The sequence below is a fragment of the Podarcis tiliguerta genome (genome assembly GCF_965153285.1).
Source record: "Podarcis tiliguerta genome assembly, chromosome: 8".
NCBI classification, from domain to species: Eukaryota; Metazoa; Chordata; class Lepidosauria; order Squamata; family Lacertidae; genus Podarcis; species Podarcis tiliguerta.
The window spans coordinates 76,917,517-76,937,301 of record NC_139541.1 but is presented as its reverse complement, the minus strand read 5'-3'; the positions used below and the strand labels follow the sequence as shown (position 1 = coordinate 76,937,301).

Sequence of the window (19,785 nt, the reverse complement as noted above, 5' to 3'; positions counted from 1 at the left end):
CCTTTACATTCTGCATGGACTGGTTGCATGGCAACATGTGCAAATGGCTTTAGATACCTATTAGGTCCTTAAATTACTATATAGCATCTATTCAACACCAAAAACAGCAACAATTTGTTGTTGACAAAGGACAGCTGGACATACAGTGGTGCCCCGCAAGACGAATGCCTCGCAAGACGGAAAACCCGCTAGACGAAAGGGTTTTCCGTTTTGGAGGTGCTTCGCAGGACGAATTTGCTATGGGCTTGCTTCGCAAGACGAAAATGCCTTGCGATTCCTGGGGGGTTTTTTCCCCTCCCAGCCTTTTCCCCAAACCCCTAAGCCGCTTAACAGCTGTTCGCTAAGCCGCTTATCAGCTGATCTAAGCCGCTAATAGCCTTTTAGCAGCTAATCCGCTAATCCCTTAAGCCTTTAATAGCCGCTAATAGCCTTTTAGCAGCTAATCCGCTAATCCCTTAAGCCTTTAATAGCCGCTAATAGCCGCTAATAGCGCTAATAGCGCTAATCCGCTAATGGGCTTGCTTCGCAAGACGAAAAAAACCGCAAGACGAAGAGACTCGCGGAACGGATTCTTTTCGTCTTGCGAGGCACCACTGTATAAAGGGCCCCATTACCTTCAGTAGCTGAGGGCCTCATCAAACCTAAACCCAGCCCTGATGAAGTGCCACGTTTAGGGGAGCATGACAGGTTTGCCTGCCCTGGGTGCTGAGCCAAGAAGGCAGTGCAGGGGTCACCGCAACAATGATGTAGTTCAGAAGGTGAGAGGCGGGCGGAGGGGGAGGGTCAATATTGGTACCACACAGGGCACTGCTGAAATTTGAAAGCCCCAATTCCGCCACTGATATATGTGATTGCTTCACACCTTTGACTTTAGCCTCTGACCCCACCTACCCACAACTAGAAAGGAAGGCAGTAAAAGATTCCCCTCTCCTGCCCCAACACAACAAATCCATTTTTAAAAAAGGAGTGTCACTTTTGCAGTTAGAAAGGAGATGGGGAAATGCGTTGGGAAGTGCAGAATAAGCCAATGATTTGTGGGAAGACCTAAAAACACCCTCAAGCAAATGAGGATTTATGCACCCTTGTTGCATAAACACCCCGCAAAGAAATCGGGACAAAGGCCAAGTAGAGACTGGATTTACCGTATTTTTCGCTCTATAAGACGCACCAGACCACAAGACGCACCTAATTTTTGGAGGAGGAAAACAAGAAAAAAAATGTTCTGAATCTAGGAAGCCAGAACAGCAAGAGGGATCGCTGCGCAGTGAAATCAGCAATCCCTCTTTCTGTTCTGGCTTCTGGGATAGATGTGCAGCCTGCATTCACTCCATAAGACGCACACACATTTCCCATTACTTTTTAGGAGGGAAAAAGTGAGTCTTATAGAGCAAAAAATACGGTAATCTAACCTCTGCGTAAGCAAATCAGGATGAATGATCAACGCAGGACATCTGGAGGAGCTGTGGGATTGCAGTGAAATAAATGAACCCAAAGCACTTGTGCACTTGTGAATATTGAATCTGTGCTGTAAACTATAATGGTTATGCTATGCTGAATAATCAAAATGTAAAGCATGTTTTAAAATGAGTCATATGATCACTCTCACTGGCCAGCTGCAATACTCAGGGGCATGGAATTGTTTCCTCTTGAGTAAAAGCACAACCACTATAACAAGAAAGAGTGTTGAATGTGGCCAAAATATTCAATTTATTATCATTTTCTAAATGATAAAGCGTATATTCTTTCTCTCACAAATTATGACGTGTAATTGTATTGTTCTGAGAAGAGTGGAACGAGAAAGGTGCTATTTCAGGGCTGGAAGAGGCAAGAGCTAAGAGAATGGGAGAGCAGCAGAAATTTGCAGGAAAACCTGGTCTTCGGAGATCTTAAACCCATCCCACTTGTAGAAGCAATGGATTTTAAGATGAGTTGTGATAATAGTTCACGAAAACCAGATTTCAGTTGTGCTACCTTACCACTGTCAGGGGACGCAGGTGGCGCTGTGGATAAAAGCCTCAGCGCCTAGGACTTGCCGATCGCATGGTCCGCAGTTCGAATCCCCGCGGCGGGGTGCGCTCCCATTGTTCGGTTCCAGCGCCTGCTAATCTAGCAGTTCGAAAGCACTCTTAAGTGCAAGTAGATAAATAGGGACCGCTTTATAGCGGGAAGGTAAACGGCGTTTCCGTGTGTGGCTCTGGCTCGCCAGAGCAGCGATGTCAAGTGACCCGGAAGTGTCTCCGGACAGCGCTGGCCCCCGGCCTCTTGAGTGAGATGGGCGCACAACCCTAGAGTCTGTCAAGATTGGCCCGTACGGGCAGGGGTACCTTTACCTTTACCTTACCACTGAGGGACGCGGGTGGCGCTGTGGGTTAAACCACAGAGCCTAGGACTAGCCAATCAGAAGGTCGGCGGTTCGGTCCCTGCTCCTGCCAACCTAGCAGTTCAAAAGCATGTTGAAGTGCAAGTAGATAAATAGGTACTGCTCCGGCGGGAAGGTAAACAGCGTTTCCGTACGCTGCTCTGGTTCACCAGAAGCGCCTTAGTCATGCTGGCCACATGACCCGGAAGCTGTACCCCGACTCCCTCGGCCAGTAAAGCGAGATGAGCGCCGCAACCCCAGAGTCAGCCACGACTGGACCTAATGGTCAGGGGTCCCTTTACCTTTTTACCTTACCACTAGGAACGAGTGGATCTATTTGTTTCAGTTTTTCATTTTTCCAATCTTAAGTTCAGGAAGGAAGGGAGATAGACTTGATTTCTGATTGTATTCCTCGTTTTTTCAAGCTTCTAATCCCTAAGTATGTGGGGATATAGGGTTGGTGAAAGCACTCTTTAACCGATCAGCTTGGGAACACTTTTTTATTGCTCTGCTTGCAGGAGAAGTCAGGTGACAACTGCCAAGAACCCCAGCTGGCATGGCAAGGGAATATCCCTATTTTCAAGTAGAATATTGTCCCCATCCACTGCTGTGCCCTGCTCCCTTGCCACCCAGGCCCAGGTGCCCTCTTTTGTCACCTTCCTCCAGTCACCCGTCACCGTAAAAGGAGAACACAATGTTTCCATCTGTCAGAAACAAAACTGAAAGACGACAGTCCAGCTCACTTCCCCCTTAAATTTAAATCATGCAACACCCAACTCTCTCAAACAAGTTAGAAAGAAAGAGAGCAACTCATACTAGATCAGTGACTGTCTGAAAGCAGAACTAGCTGCACCGGTGCCAAGGAGAACATGAAGATCTAAATCACTGGCGGAATCAGGTAGGAACTTCCCAAGTCTTGCTTGTGTTGTGTGTATTTATAGGATCCTATAAATATTCCTGGGAATAATTTCCCACCGTGCAATTTAAAAATTGTAGGCAGTATGTAATGGGATTTTTACGTCACATTTTGCTCACTGTGGTTGGAGTGAGAGAAATGAGCCACTGTTGCAATCTAACCCCAGCCAGCATCAACTTTATATGATATATATATATATATATATATCGGGCCAGATTTAGGTTTGATGAGGCCCTCAGCTACTGAAGGTAATGGGGTCCTTTATATGTCCAGCTGTCCTTTGTCAACAACAGATTGTCGCTGTTTTTCGTGTTGAATATATGTTATATGGTAATTTATGGACCTAATAGGTATCTAAAGTCATTTTCACATAACAAATAAGAGCCTAAAGGTAAAGGTAAAGGTACCCCTGCCCGTACAGGCCAGTCTTGACAGACTTTAGGGTTGTGTGCCCATCTCACTTAAGAGGCCAAGGGCCAGCACTGTCCGGAGACACTTCCGGGTCACGTGGCCAGCGTGACAAAGCTGCATCTGGTGAGCCAGCACAGCACACGGAAACGCCGTTTACCTTCCCGCCAGTAAGCGGTCCCTATTTATCTACTTGACCCGAGGGTGCTTTCGAACTGCTAGGTTGGCAGGCGCTGGGACCGAGCAACGGGAGCGCACCCCGCCATGGGGATTCGAACCGCCGACCTTTCGATCAGCAAGCCCTAGGCATGGAGGCTTTTGCCCACAGCGCCAGCCTACACAACACAAAACACTGTTGGTGTATGTAGGTTTTATTTTATTTGTTTTTTATCTTACATTTTGGAAATGTACATCCAAGTTTTTTTCCTTTACTTTTTTGGGGGGGCCCGAAGAGAGAGGGGCCCTAAGCTATAGCACTGCAATCTAACCCCAGCCAGGATCAACTTTATAGGCTTTCATATAGGAGGGGGCCACATAGCTCTGGAGTAAGTAGGTCAGGGGAGATAAATTCAATTTGGTTTTCATTTGGAGGGGAAATGAGGTTAGCAACCCTAAGAGCATTGGTCTAATGTGGAAGGAAGATCAAAGGGTCAGCACAAAAAGGACCGTCTAGGAAGACTGGAGGTTCCTCTCTATCTGCCCTTTCCATGCAGGTACTGTGGTAAAGGTAAAGGGACCCCTGACCATTAGGTCCAGTCGTGGCCGACTCTGGAGTTGCGGCTCTCATCTCGCTTTATTGGCCGAGGGAGCCGGCATACATGGCCAGCATGACTTCTGGTGAACCACAGCAGCGCACGGAAATGCCATTTACCTTCCCACCGGAGTGGTACCTATTTATCTACTTGCACTTTGACATGCTTTTGAACTGCTAGATTGGCAGGAGCAGGGACCGAGCAACGGGAGCTCACCCCGTCACGGGGATTTGAACCGCCGACCTTCTGATCGGCAAGTCCTAGGCTCTGTGGTTTAACCCACAGCGCCGTACCTTGGTACTAAAACAGCTTGGCTCCCTATGCCGCAAACCTGGAAGTGAGTGTTCCGGTTTGCAAACGTTTTTCGGAAGCCAAACATCCGACGCGGCTTCTGTGGCTTCCGATTGAGTGCAGGAAGCTCCTGCAGCCAATCGGAATCTGTGCCTTGGTGGTTTTCAAACTGTTTCGGGAGTTGAACTGACCCCTGGAATGGATTAAGTTTGAGAACCAAGGTACCACTGTATGTCAATCTGCAGGGGCAGATGAGTTGCATCCCATTGATTCCAACTCTGTATACTAGGTGTACATGCAGTCTATTCCCTTTAAAAGGTGGAGGTGACTGCATTGCCACAATTATTTTGAGATACTAAAATGTAACCACAACAAATTGTCTTAAAATAGATGAAGAGGACTACTACTCAAAATGTACACCATGCATTTAAAGCCCAGCAAAGTTAAATGGGACTTACTCCCAGGTAGGGATAGAACAGAAATTCAATTCAGTTTATATTTAATGGCAAACCTAGCTAATGTGCACTTTCTGGAAAAAAATATGTAAACCAAAGCACAACTGCACTTCTAAATTTGCACTTTTCCGAATTCTGCAATGAAGTTCTCTGTCCAGCTAACGCGTATCAAAATGCATACACGAAGGTAAATGGTGCATTTTAAATGGTGCATTAAAAATTGTGCATATATTAGTGAAAATAATGTCAAAAACATGATATCAGGGGGAGTCGCTTAGCAAAGAATGTGTATATTAGGCAACATTTCATATAAACATGTGTGCCAGGAGAAATTCGCTGATGAATGTTTGTGAGCACTTAAAAAAAGAAAAAAAATTGAGAATTGAAACCGACAGGAACTATAATTGACAGATTTGCCTATCCCTGGTGGTAGGATACAAGATTTGCATGCAGGAGGTCTTAAGAATATTTTTTTAAAAAACCCAAAATCCACAATAAGACAATGCCTTCATTAGGACCAAACCAAAATGCCACAAAATAGTGGCAGGATTTCAGGGCCTTCCCAAAGCTGGCTAAGCGAGTTGCCGTGTTTTGGGAAGGAGGCGTGGAAAGGAGGTGGGAAGGTTCTAGAATCCTGTCAGAGGCCTCATAGTAAAGTAAAGGTAAAGGGGCCCCTGACCATTAGGTCCAGTCGTGACCGACTCTGGGGCTGCAGCGCTCATCTCGCTCTATAGGCCAAGGGAGCCAGCGTACAGCTTCCAGGTCATGTGGCCAGCATGACTAAGCCTCTTCTGGCGAACCAGAGCAGCGCACAGAAACGCCGTTTACCTTCCCGCTGGAGTGGTACCTGTTTATCTGCTTGGACTTCGTGCTTTCGAACTGCTAGGTGGGCAGGAGCAGGGACCGAGCAACGAGAGCTCACCCCGTCGCGGGGATTCGAACCGCCGACCATCTGATCGGCAAGTCCTAGGCTCTGTGGTTTAACCCACAGCACCACCCGCGTCCCTTTGTCAGAGACCTTCTTTCCAAAGGCTAGCGGCTTGCTTACCCAGCTTTGGGAAGGCAGCACGAGGCCTGCGATAGGTGGGTGGGTGTGTCAAACATTGCTGAGGGCCGCTGAAAAAGGCCCCAGAGTTGGGTCGCACATTGGACCACCCTGTCATAATAGCTCCCAGCACCCTTACCAAACAGCTCCCAGAAAATGTGAGGGGGGGCATTCGCTGCTCCCCACTGTACAGTTGCTGCTGGTCAGGGTAGATTCCGTGCTAGATGGACCAATAAATAACCTAATTCAGTTTTAAGGCAATTTCATATAATGGAACTGGGCAGTGCTTTTTTCCTGGGGAGATGCAGGGGTACGCATACCCCTAAACATTTTGTGAATCTAAATATGGCCTCCTTGAGGGGCAGTATTTCAATATGAGTAGGAAAATGAGAGTACCCCCTAAACATATTTTTTTTAGAAAAAAAGCACTGGAACTGGGAGGGACCGAGTCCTAAGCGCAACCCCTTATGGCAGGGGTCAGCAAACTTTTGCAGTGGGGGGCCGGTCCACTGTCCCTCAGACCTTGTGGGGGGCCAGACTATATTTTGAAGGAAAAATGAACGAATTCCTATGCCCCACAAATAACCCAGAGATGCACTTTAAATAAAAGGACACATTCTACTCGTGTAAAAACATGCTGATTCCTGGACCATCCGTGGGCCGGATTTAGAAGGCGATTGGGCCGGATCCGGCCCCCAGGCCTTAGTTTGCCTACCCATGCCTGATGGCATTTGTTTTACGGCACAGAGCAACTTACTTGGTTATGCTAATTGTGGTGCTTAACTTGCCAGACAAATGCACTATCCAGACAAATGAGCTGGTTTGGCTAGCTTGCTTTCATACATTCTACGTGGTCCCCCTTCCCCAGATCACAGGTCTGGAAGGTGCATGGGGTTCCGTTCAGACTGACCCTCCCCCAATATAACACATGTTGACTTACCCTATCGTTTTTATAAAGCATTGTTGCAATGCTTGCTTATAAAGTTTTTTGGGGGGAACTTAATACACAGTTGAAATAAAAGATAAAAATGCATCACCTGTGCTTCCTCCAACTGTATGGTGCTACCTTCCCAACAGAGTAGTGGTGGTGTCTGAAAAGAGAAATATGCAGGGCTTTTCCCCCCAGTCGGAACTCACTGGAACTCAATTCTGACACCTCTCAGGTGGGCGCCATTGCCATTACAAGAGAACAAGGGAGGCATTCATAGTGAGTTCTGGCACCTCTTTTTCATGAAAAATAGCACCATTGTTGTTGCTGCACCAGACCTCGCTGCTTCTCACTTCCTCCTCAGGCAAAAAACACAGTTCTAATAGGTCCGGATGGCGTGGGGGAGAGAAATGGAGGGGCCTGTTTTCATTTAAAAGGTTCTGCTTTTCCCAGCTTAGCAGCTGCAGAGCACCCCAAAGCTCTAATTTTGCACTGGTGACATTCTCCGATCACGCTGCCTCTTCCTTCCTTCCTTCTTTCCTTCTTGGGGGTGGAGAATGAGCTGTGGTTGGTGGCAGAAGCAAAAGAATAGAAGTCTATTAAAAAGTCAGGGGCAAGGAGCACTAACCTGTCGTCCCCCCCATGCAAATAAATGCCAATGTATATGGGTTAAACCACAAAGCCTAGGGCTTGCTGATCAGAAGGTCGCGGTTCGAATCCCCGCGACGGGGTGAGCTCCCGTTGCTCGGTCCCTGCTCCTGCCAACCTAGCAGTTCGAAAGCACATCAAGGTGCAAGTAGATAAATAGGTACCACTCCGGCGGGAAGGTAAACGGCGTTTCTGTGCGCTGCTCTGGTTCGCCAGAAGCAGCTTAGTCATGCTGGCCACATGACTTGGAAGCTGTACACCGGCTCCCTCGGCCAGTAAAGCGAGATGAACGCCGCAACCCCAGAGTCGGCCATGACTGGACCTAATGGTCAGGGGTCCCTTTACCTTTATATAGCAAAAGACACCAAATTTTTTTTGGGGGGGGTGTTCCAGTGGCTCCAGGGGTGGTCTGTGCCTTAGGCGAGGTGAAGGCATTTGAATGAAAACTAGAATTAAACACACACAACGTAGAAATTTGGGTTGTTTCATTCTCATTTTCTGGGGAAGCAATGTTGTTGGGTGGGTTAGTAACATTTTAAAATAAAAAATTGTTTTATTTAGATATATCAGGGTACTGTCGTCAAGATTTTATATCCTCACTCAAAGCTGAAAAGTTAATAAGAATTCCAAATAGTAGCATATTTCACAAGAGGCAATTTAACACAATTGTCATCATTAATATATAAAATCAGAGTGTTTGTTGTGGGGGAGGAAGGGAAAGGGAGATTGTTAGCCGCTTTGAGACTCCTTAGGGTAGTGATAAAGCGCGATATCAAATCCAAACTCTAAACTCCAAACTCTAAATAAAATTTTGCCAATTGTTGACAATTTTTTGATTGTCGTTTAGTAATACCTTAATTTCTTAGTTACTTTTTCAGCAGTAACTATCTACCAACTTGACTATACCATAAATCTTTCTTTCATTCCTCTAAATATTTTCATTTTCCTGCGATAAGCATCCTGGCACCTAACAATAAATATAGAATAAATATACCAAATCAATTCTTCATCTAAACCATCTTCATTCGGCCCATCCCATATCCTCAGTAATGCTAGAAACGTAAATTGAATGAAAAAGGACTAAGGTAAAGGTACCCCTGCCCATATGGGCCAGTCTTGCCAGACTCTAGGGTTGTGCGCTCATCTCACTCTATAGGCTGGGAGCCAGCGCTGTCCGCAGACACTTCTGGGTCACGTGGCCAGCCTGACAAGCTGCATCTGGCGAACCAGAGCAGCGCACGGAAACGCCGTTTACCTTCCCGCTGGAGTGGTACCTATTTATCTACTTGCACTTTGACGTGCTTTCGAACTGCTAGGTTGGCAGGGGCTGGGACCAAACGACGGGAGCGCACCCCGCCGCGGGGATTCGAACCGCCGACCATGCGATCGGCAAGTCCTAGGCGCTGAGGTTTTGACACATGAAATGAGGCATGACATTTTTTCCTTCTCCTCATCTTAGATAAATCTTGACAGGACACATGCGTACATCATCTAAAAAGAAAGAAAGCCTGTCTTGCTACTGAACCATGGTACTGTTTTTACTCAAATGGAGATTTAATTGATAGATTAAGGAATGAATCAACTACAACTCATACAACGAATTCCAACAATGAATCACCTAAGATTCCTTTAATCAGATGACAGCCCTATGCAGTAAAAGGTGCTGGGACTTGATTGCTGCATTTTATGCAGAGCTCCTGAGATGTCTTTGTCCATTGTCAGGACTTGCTAAAAGCTTCCCTCTTTCAGCAAACATCCTAAATTGAGATGTTTATCCCAGTTGGGACCTGCCTTGGATTTGTATTGGTTTTATGTATGGGTTGTTCTTCTTTTGAATTGTTTGTGTGTGTATATAAAATATTGTCATAAACGCTTATTCTATTTTTATATATGTCACTGCATATTAAATTATAATCACCTTAGGATGCCTTGTCGAAAAACATCCATAAATGGAATAATAATAATAATAATAATAATAATAATAATAATAAATTTATTTATACCCTCCCTCCCTCCCTGGCCAGAGCCAGGCTCAGGGCAGCTAACACCAATAAAATCACGGTAAAAACATAATAGGGGAAAAAGAAAAAGACCAATTTAAAATACAGGTTAAAATGCAATTTAAAATGCCGCCTCATTTTAAAAGTAGCTGATGAATCAAGACCAAAAGGGGAGGAAAACATAAGGGTCAGAATGAGTCCAAACCAAAGGCCAGGTGGAACAGCTCTGTCTTGCAGGCCCTGCGGAAAGATGTCAAATACCGTATTTTTTGCTCTATAAGACACACTTTTTCCTTCCTAAAAAGTAAGGGGAACTGTGTGTGCGTCTTATGGAGCGAATGCAGGCTATGCAGTTATTTCAGAAGCCAGAACAGCAAGAGGCATCGCTGCTTTCACTGCACAGCAATCCCTCTTGCTGTTCTGGCTTCTGGGATTCAAAATATTTTTTTTTCTTGTTTTCCTCCTCCAAAAACTAGGTGCTGCTTATGGTCTGGTGCGTCTTATGGAGCGACAAATACGGTAATACTCCTAACTTTCAAGCTCTCACATTGTCTTTCACAGAAGTTCCAAGAAGTCTCACAGTTAATGTTCTTTGGTTCCAGGTTTTCCTGGTGACCCAAGGCTGAGCATCCCAAATCAGAGATGGGCCAAATGGGTCGTCTGCTTCCTTTCCTGGCTTTCATTCTACTTCACACCCAATGGGCAGCTGCTTACGGTTTCAGGAACTGCTACCATTCCGAGTGGGATCCAGGTTATTTCAAGTGCATGCAGCGCTTCCTGAAAGATATCTCCAGCGCCGTGAAGGACCTTCCCAGCAATGCCACAGTGGTCAATGCATCCCTTAATTTCATTCGGCTCTTGCCTTACGGGAGCTTCCGACACCTCCCAAAGCTGAAGGTCCTGCAACTGAGCTTCAACAAAATGGAAGTGATAGAAGGCGGGGCCTTTGAGAACCTCACAGACTTGAAGACCCTCAACCTTTCCTGCAACAGCCTTGTGAATCTATCCAAAGATGTCTTCCTGGGCTTGCCAAACCTCACCTCCCTCATCTTGCACCATAACCAATTGAGCAAAATCCAAGAGGATACATTTAGTCCATTTCAGAACCTCCTGGTGCTGCAGCTCCATTTCAACAAGTTGGAGAACTTTGAAGAAGTAGTTCTGAGCTTAGTGAGACTGACAAGCCTGAAGGTGCTGAATCTGTGTAACAATAACCTGACCTCCCTGGAGTCTGAGCCAAAGCTGCCCACTTCCTTGTCTACTCTCCTGCTATGTAACAATTCCCTGCGCAGGGTGGACGTTAAGGAACCAGGGTTCCTGAGGAATGTAAAACAACTGGACCTTTCTTACAACAGGATCTCCAATGCATCTTCTTTTGCCACGGTCCACCTCCGAAACCTCAGCAGCCTGGAGCTGATGGGGAATGGCCTAGACATTTTCCGGGTCTTAAAAGTTTCTGACTTGCGGCCTTGGACCCTAAATTACTCTGGGTTGCATTTAAGTCAATTCTATCAGCTGACCAAGTTGTGTGAGCATCTCAATGCATCCAATCATTCCTTGTCTCTCCATCTTCAGAGCAACAACATCAGGAATGTGAATAGCAGCACCTTTAGGGCATGCCCTCCCATCCCGCTGCTGGACCTTTCAAGGAACCGTCTCAGGTCACTGGGATGTGTAAGTGAGAAGATGGGTGGGGTGGTACAAAACCAGCTGAAGACTTTGATTGTGGAACACAACTTGCTGGACAAATTAAAGTCCTGCTCTAACACCACTCCCTTAAATGAGCTGACAACCATCTCTTTCCGCTTCAATCGTATCCTTTCGGTATCTGCTCAGGCATTCTGCTATGCCCCTAATCTGGAGACTCTCCACCTCAATATCAACAGCATTGCCGTCTTGGACAGAAATGCCTTGAAAGGATTGCAACACCTCAGGGAGCTGCGCTTGGATAACAACCTTCTAACAGATCTCTACGTAACTAGTTTTGACGACTTGAAGAGCCTCAAGACCCTCAATCTCCGAAACAACCATGTTTCTGTCCTCTTCCCCGGTGTCTTCAAGAATCTTGGGAGCCTTTATATTTTAGACCTCGGGGGGAACAACATCCGTAGATTGACCAGCACATCGTTTGAGGGACTGAGGAATCTCTCTAATCTCTATCTGGATGGTAATCATATTGAATACATTAGTCACTGGTTTTTTAAACCTGTGCAGAGCACTCTCCAGGTTCTGGACCTGAAAGCCAACAAGATAAACTACATCAGCATGAAGCAACACAGCCAGCCTCCCTTCTTGAACCTGCACAAACTCTATGACCTCAAGCTCCAAGGACAGCAACCTTATGGCTTGAAAATCATCCCTGCCAAGTTCTTCCAGGGCCTGAGGTCCTTGCTCTATCTCTACCTGTCAGAAAACAAAATCCTCTCCATTGCACCTGATGTCTTTGATGACCTAGGGCAGCTGAGGTATCTAAGCCTGGCTGATAGCAGTAACGGCATGGGGAACCTTCCACCTGGCATATTCAAGAACCTTAGAAACTTGACTAGTCTGAACCTGGAGAACGCTGGCCTCCGCACGTTGACCTTGGAGGTCTTCGGCAACCTCAGCAGGCTGCGTGACCTGCAAATGGGGAAGAATGAGCTTCAGACGATCAATAGCAGCGTGATGGAAAAGCTGACCTCCCTGAGAAACCTGGACCTACGCAAGTGCCCCTTGTCTTGCACCTGCGATAACATTTGGTTCCAGTTGTGGCTGAACAATAGCCAGGTACAGGTGGTTTACCTGTACAACTACTCCTGCAATTCTGGGCAGCCTAATAGCTATGTCTATAGCTTTGATACCCATGTCTGCTTCCAAGATGTGGGTGTGTACCTGTTCTTTTTCACCTTCCCGGCTCTCTTGCTGCACATGGCGCTGCCGTTCCTCTACCACCGCACCTACTGGCGCCTGAAATACCACTTCTACGTCCTTCGGGCATGGGTCAGTGATCACTGGAGGCACGGCAAGGACGACCACTACAAATTCGATGCCTTCGTCTCCTACAACTCCACCGACGAGAGGTGGGTGCTGGAGCACTTGGTGCCCAGTCTGGAAAAAGGAGGGGGTCCCGTCTTCCGTCTCTGCCTCCACCACCGGGACTTCCAGCCCGGGAAATACATTATAGACAATATAGTCGACAGCATCCACAACAGTCGGCATACCATCTGCGTGATTAGCCGGAGGTACCTGCGAAGCGAGTGGTGCTCCATGGAGATACAGCTGGCCAGCTATCGGCTCTTTGATGAACTCAAGGATGTCCTTATCCCTGTTTTCCTGGAGGACATCCCAGAGCGGGAGCTCTCTGCCTATCACCGGATGCGGAAAGTGATGCTAAAGAAGACCTATATTTCTTGGCCCGCAGAACCCGAGGCTCAGAAGCTGTTCTGGGCTAAAATGCGAGTGGCTTTAAAGGGAGGGCATTCAGAAGAAAAGGAGGAAAACATTTATTGGTTTGATAACGAAGGCAAACCCGTGGTGGAATCAGCCTTCAAGGTGGCGTAGGAAGGTGACTAGTTTGAAACACTAGTTTACCTGGAACTCCTTTGTTGTTGTTGTTTAGAAAATGTTTTTTGGTTTTCAGATCAAAGTTTTACAATCACATATCCAATATACAACATAAAAACAAGATTCCAAAGGATCTCCCGGACTTCCCTTTGTGGGTCCTATTGTTAATCATTTCCTCTTGCATCTTTCACGATAATCCAAATCTTTTACATCTCCATTATATCCCAAATTCGCCATTAAACTACAAGTGTTATTCCAGTCCTACTAACAGTTTTAACTGATTACAATGGTTTTTAAAATAAATCATAAATTTCTCCCATTGCTTATTAAAATTCTGATCTTCCTGATTTCTTCCGGTCATTTTTGCCAATTTGGCATAATCCATCATGTTAATCTGCCGTTCTTCTCTGGTAGGGACTTTATCTTCTTTCCATCTCTGGGCCAATAACATCTGTGCAGCCTTGGTCACAAACATAAATAGTCTTTTCTGCTCCCTTAGGATTTCAGTACCTAGAATTCCTAAAAGAAAAGCTTCAGGTTTTTTAGGGAAAAGGGTTACTTTAAACATTTTTTTCAACCCATTATAAATCATTTCCCAAAATTCTTTTACTACTTTACGTGTCCACAACATATGAAAAATGTGCCTTCGTTTTACCAGGAACTCCTTTGAGGCTTGCTCAGTGGCGTAGCGTGGGTTGTCAGCACCCGGGGCAAGGCAAGTAATTTGCGCCCCCTAACCCGTGGATTTTAGCACTGATTTTAGCACTGCGAGTACGAGCGCACCCCCCCCAGATGTTGCGCCCGGTGCGGCCGGCCCCCCTGCACCCCCCACGCTACGCCACTGCGCTTGCTTGAAGGAGAGACAGCATGGTGTGAGACAGCTTCTGTTTATCATTATCATCACTTCCTCTTTTTCCCTCTTTACTAGCAAAACACCCCATTTGCACTTCTCCAAATTTCACACTGCAGTTCCCCCGACAAGGAATGGGTACAAAGATGCGCTCACAAGGTACAATAAAGTGTGCATTTAAAAATGCATATATTTGTAAGAAGAAGATACAAAATGGGCAGGGCCTCCAAGTGCCCCTATTTTACAGGGACAGTCCCGGATTTACAGAAGCTGCCCCAGTTTCTGATTTGATCCCAGAATGTCTTGCTTTTCCCTTAGGACGTCCCTATTTGTTTTCATCAGAGAAATGTTGGAGGGTATGGAGTTATGCAAACACACACACACACACCCCGAGCCAAGGGGATAAGTCACTATACAACCTTTAGAAGACATCTGAAAGCAGCCCTGTCTAGGGAGGTTTTTTCAATGTTTAATTTTTTATTATGTCCTTATACGTGGTGGAAGCCTCCCACAACGGCTGCGGCAACCCAGTCAGATGGGTGGGGTATAAATAATAAAATGATTAGTATTATATAGGATGTCCCTATTTTCATCAGATAAATGTTGGAGGGTGTTATATATTCAGGGCATGCATGCACCGCACACCAACACCCAGAAAGTTCTCTATCTGTGAAAGCTGGTAGAAGGCACATTTTGCCATCACTGAAATAGCGGCCCTCTCTGCATGTGTGAGAGGTTTGAGCAGTAGAATGTGGTAGTGGCAGAAAGGACTGCACCACTTGAAGTTCTTGCGGGGGGGGGGTATACTCTGGTTCAGAATGCTCCTCCGCATTATTTATTATAATTATTTCATTTATTAATTACTTCCTACAAAATACATAAAACAAATACACAAAACAATAAAAACATCAAAATACACAAAACAATAAAAACATCAAAATACACAAAACAATAAAAACATCAAAATACACAAAACAATAAAAACATCAACACTAAAAACACCCCCATGTTAAAACAGTTAAAAACAATCTCATACATCAAACACTTCCCAGCTATACCATGAAAACATGGTACAGCTGGCATAGTGAACAGGCGTTCACAACCTTGCAACATTCTCTTGAAGGCCCCACTTTTACATACAGTGGTACCTCTGGATGCGAATGGGATCTGTTCCAGAGCCCCGTTCGCATCCAGAAGCAAACGCAAACTGCATGTGCGCAGGTCGCGATTCGCCGCTTCTGCACATGCCCATGATGTCATTTTGACCGTCTGCGCATGCGCGGGCGGCAAAACCCGGATGTAACGTGCTCCGTTACTTCTGGGTCGCCGCAGCATGCAACCCAAAAATACTTATCCCGAAGCTACTTCAACCCAAGGTATGATTGTATCTCTATATCTATAGATTTCAAGTCCATAAAGAAACCTCAAAGTATAAACACAGCATAATGTGGCCAATGCATGAAATAATTCAAACACTGAAGCTTTTGCTGTGAATATTTTATATTAATGAATAAATATTTATGAACGGATACATTTATGCATAGCTCATTGAAGCTGCCTAGCAAAGCACACATCATTTTTTACCGACACTCCTCATTCTGCCAAGCAGAAGGTCATTCTCTGCTCTGAAGGGGAACTCTGGCGTTCTCTGCAAGCTCAGGCCGGCTTTAGAGATGTCATCAGCCACATAGACAATGCTGCTCGGAGGATTTCAGAATGCGAGAGCATGGAACAGAATTTGCCCCGATGAATACTTAACCCTTGCAGGAGTATTAGTTACAGGGTCTGCCGACGGCGATTGTGAGAATGGCACTCAGGATTTCTAAGAAGGCCCAAAGCCATTAACTAATTAACCTTCAGTGCTCTGTGGGAAAGAGAGGGTAATGATGCTATAAGGATCTTCGCACAAGGTCGCAAGGCCAGTCTCTAGAGGGGTAGAACTCCTGATTGCCTTTTCCTTTTGTTCATCTGCCAACAGGGCTGCCCAAAATACTGATTCCCTGCTCCCTCGAACACCCTACTTTCCAGAACCCTCTCAAATATATTGTTGCACACAACACTAATCTCCCAGCGGCAAGAAACTCTAGGGGCTCCTGCACTTACCCAGAGTTTGGTTTCCTTGGGATGAAGGCCAGTATCATCTTTATTTAGGGATTGGCCTCTTGTTCTCCATCCTAAGACGATTTGGCATCCAGCCAAGTCAGGGGAGAAAAAGTCCGTCCATTTTTTGCAAAGGCACCAGAGCATTTTATTTGGACATGTAAATGAGGGTACTTAACTGGCTAGCTAAGGCCATCACCTTCACAAAAGGAACAGCTTGCCTGGTTTCCTTTTAGAGATTCTAACCTCACAGATACAGGATCACAGGATTGGAAGGGATCCACAGGTATTATTCAGACTGACCCCCCCCCCAAAGACCTATAATAATATCCTCATTTGCCCTTCTACTGTCACAAGCAATAAATGTCATCATATATGTCTTTATCTTCCATACAACAGTCACCATAAGGCATGGATTGCCAACATGGTGCCCTTGAGTGCTATGCTACTGGAGAAAGGTCTCTGTAAATATCCCCTCAAAAATCCATACTGCATAAGAGAATGCTTGCTCTTTCTCCTCATTTCCTCTTTAGACAGTGGCTCAGCCCCTCCTCCATTGAATATGGCATCTCGTTTAATGTCTACATTTAACTGGATACCAGGATTGGACACCCAGCTTTGTGATGAACAAGAGTTATGCAAAGAGCTTCTGTCTGTGACTGAGCACAATGGTGGCTGGTGTAGGTGCCCTTTCCCTCACAGATGGCAGAGCCGGGCACTGTCTATTTTTCTGCTCTTCTGGCTGTGGCGGCCATTTTGTTATGTTACATCCCCAAAGCAGCCATTTTGTATGACTGGTTCCCATGGCACTTTCTTAAAATTCCAAGTGTGCCCACCAGCCCCCAAGACTCGGCAATAATCCCTGCTCTAGGGGACATTTGGTGAGCAAACGGGAAAACCGGATGCACACAGCAATTCTGACTGGAAGCCTACGCTACCTCCTAATCTCTTGTTTAGGGTTGCCAGCTGATCAGGGAGAAATGGGTTGTGTTCTTTGTGCTTTTAACAATAGCTTGATCTGCAGAGATCAGATGAAGCTTTTCACAGGATGGTAACAAAAGAAGTGCTGTGTAGATCAAACCACTGTTAATAGTATTGCCTTTGGGGCCTCTTTAGCAGTAGGCAGCCCTTCTGTCGGCAGATCTCAAGCATGCATGAAGCCATGACCTTAGTTCCAGATGTTTTAAAGCCTTCTGTGTTTATTCAATGGTGTAGGGAAAGAGAGAGGTTGTAGCTTAGCTCTCACATACACCAGACTTCTAAAGCACAGCTCTTTTTTCCAACGAATCCTAGTTCACCCCTCATAAAGTTACAAATCTTAGCATCCTTAACGAACTACAATCCTCAGGATTTTTTTTGGGGGGGTGTTGTTGTTTAGTCATTTTGTCGTGTCCGACTCTTCTTGAACTCATGGACCAGAGCACGCCAGGCACTCCTGTCTTCCACTGCCTCCCGCAGTTTGGTCAAACTCATGCTGGTAGCTTCGAGAACACTATCCAACCATCTTGTCCTCTGTCGTCCCCTTCTCCTTGTGCCCTCCATCTTTCCCAACATCAGGGTATTTTCCGGGGAGTCTTCTCTTCTCATGAGGTAGCCAAAGTATTGGAGCCTCAGCTTAAGGATCTGTCCTTCCAGTGAGCACTCAGGGCTGATTTCCTTCAGAATGGAGAGGTTTTATCTTCTTGCAGTCCATGGGTCTCTCAAGAGTCTCCTCCAGCACCATAATTCAAAAGCATCAATTCTTTGGCAGTCAGCCTTCTTTATGGTCCAGCTCTCACTTCCATACATCACTACTGGCAAAACCTTAGCTTTAACTATACAGACCTTTGTTGGCAAGGTGATGTCTCTGCTTTTTAAGATACTGTCTAGGTTTGTTGGGGGGGGGGGTAGACCTGCATTTTAAATGCATGGTGTAGATGTGATCTTATAGTGAAAGAATCAACTCTCATCATTGAAGCAGCTCATTGAAGCTGTCTACATGCAATAGCAGCCACACCCTCCAAGTGGCTTTGACTGGCCGGCTAAGCCAGAAGAGAGTAGCTGATGGGTCTCAAACCTTGGTTAGGTACTTCACCTGCATGCAAAGGCAGGCTCTGGTGGATTGAGTGGATGAGACCAATATTGGGTCCAATGGACAGGAAGGTGGTTTCTACACATGCTGTAGAGGGAAGTGAGGGGCCGGTGGGACTCTTCAACTTGGGAAGATAGCCCATCTAAGAAAAGGAAAGCTTGTGACTCTAAACCTCCACTGCCTTGCGGAATATCTTCAGAAGAAGAAAAGGTTAAGGAGTAAACCCTACACAAAATTGGAGTGGATTCCCTAAGATGGTTGGATGGTGCCTTGTATGCCTCCTTCTGACACCTCCTGCAGCCAAACTGGTGCCAAATGCTCTGCCTTCCTTTGGACCACATCAGTGAGGGCAAGAAGCAGGGTCTTGTCGTCTAGGCGGTCCTGGACCTCAATACACACTGCCCACGTGCGCCCCGGGGAGGTCATTTTGGTGCTGCTGTCTCTCTTGAGACAAATGCCAACAACAACAATAGCGAGAGTATCATGGCTTGCATGCAGAAGGTCCCCAGCATCACCTGCGAAAAGGGATCAGGTGGCGAGCAATGCTTGGAGAGACCTTGATGTGCCTGACATCTTGGAGAGTATCTACCAGTTGAGAGTAGAAAAGCTAGTTCAGTGAGGCTAATGGGGTACTGCACTACCAACCTCATTCTGCCTTCAGCTAGCCCTCACCCTTCTTACTTACAGCCAATCATGGGAATAGAACTGCCTGCCAGCTTCTTCCTCGTCAGTTTGGGGAAGTTTTTCATAGAATCATAGAATCATAGAGTTGGAAGAGACCACAAGGGCCATCGAGTCCAACCCCCTGCCAAGCAGGAAACACCATCAGAGCACTCCTGACATATGGTTGTCAAGCCTCTGCTTAAAGACCTCCAAAGGAGGAGACTCCACCACACTCCTTGGCAGCAAATTCCACTGTCGAACAGCTCTTACTGTCAGGAAGTTCTTCCTAATGTTTAGGTGCAATCTTCTTTCTTGTAGTTTGGATCCATTGCTTAGTTTGGATCCATTGTTTGGATCCATTTTAATGTTTGAAGTTTTATTCTGTCTTTAGTCTTCTTTTGGGTTAGGGTTAGGGCTGCCCAGGGTGCCTGGGGAAACCCAGCCAGATGGGCAAGGTATTAATAATAATAATAATAATAATAATAATAATAATAATAATAGTCTATGTTGCCCTTGCAGAACTCAACAGGCAGGAGAATGATGAAACTAAAATTGTTTGGCTCTACCTGTTTTTGTCTGTGGCTGTGTCTATTGTTGGGCTTCCTGCCTTCTGCCCCATAAGTACCCTTGAGCACTGACCATCACTGAGTCCAATCTTGACACAAGGCAGCTTTACATATAAATATATTCTTTTTTTTAAAAAAAGAATAATAATACAGTGGTACCTCGGGTTAAGAACTTAATTCATTCTGGAGG

At 45.9% G+C, this 19,785-nt stretch overlaps 1 protein-coding gene across 2 annotated transcripts; it reads left to right on the top strand.

Moving 5' to 3' along the window:
* The first annotated feature begins 3,089 nt into the window (after window positions 1-3,089).
* Window positions 3,090-13,689, top strand: LOC310683579 (uncharacterized protein). 2 transcript variants are annotated; one of them, XM_083453521.1, is made up of 3 exons: window positions 3,213-3,257; window positions 9,262-9,331; window positions 10,405-13,689. In XM_083453521.1, exon 3 carries the CDS (start codon window positions 10,445-10,447, stop codon window positions 13,340-13,342), a length of 2,898 nt encoding a protein of 965 aa, XP_083309647.1. In that variant the 5' UTR covers window positions 3,213-3,257; window positions 9,262-9,331; window positions 10,405-10,444; the 3' UTR covers window positions 13,343-13,689. The 2 variants fall into 2 exon arrangements, with proteins under 2 accessions (XP_083309648.1, XP_083309647.1); XM_083453522.1 differs by lacking the exon at window positions 9,262-9,331 and having other exon boundaries at window positions 3,090-3,257.
* Window positions 13,690-19,785: the final 6,096 nt, after the last annotated feature.

Excerpts from the sequence above, each read along its gene's own strand:
- LOC310683579 (XM_083453522.1), top strand. The coding sequence starts at position 10,445 with ATGGGCCAAATGGGTCGTCTGCTTCCTTTCCTGGCTTTCATTCTACTT.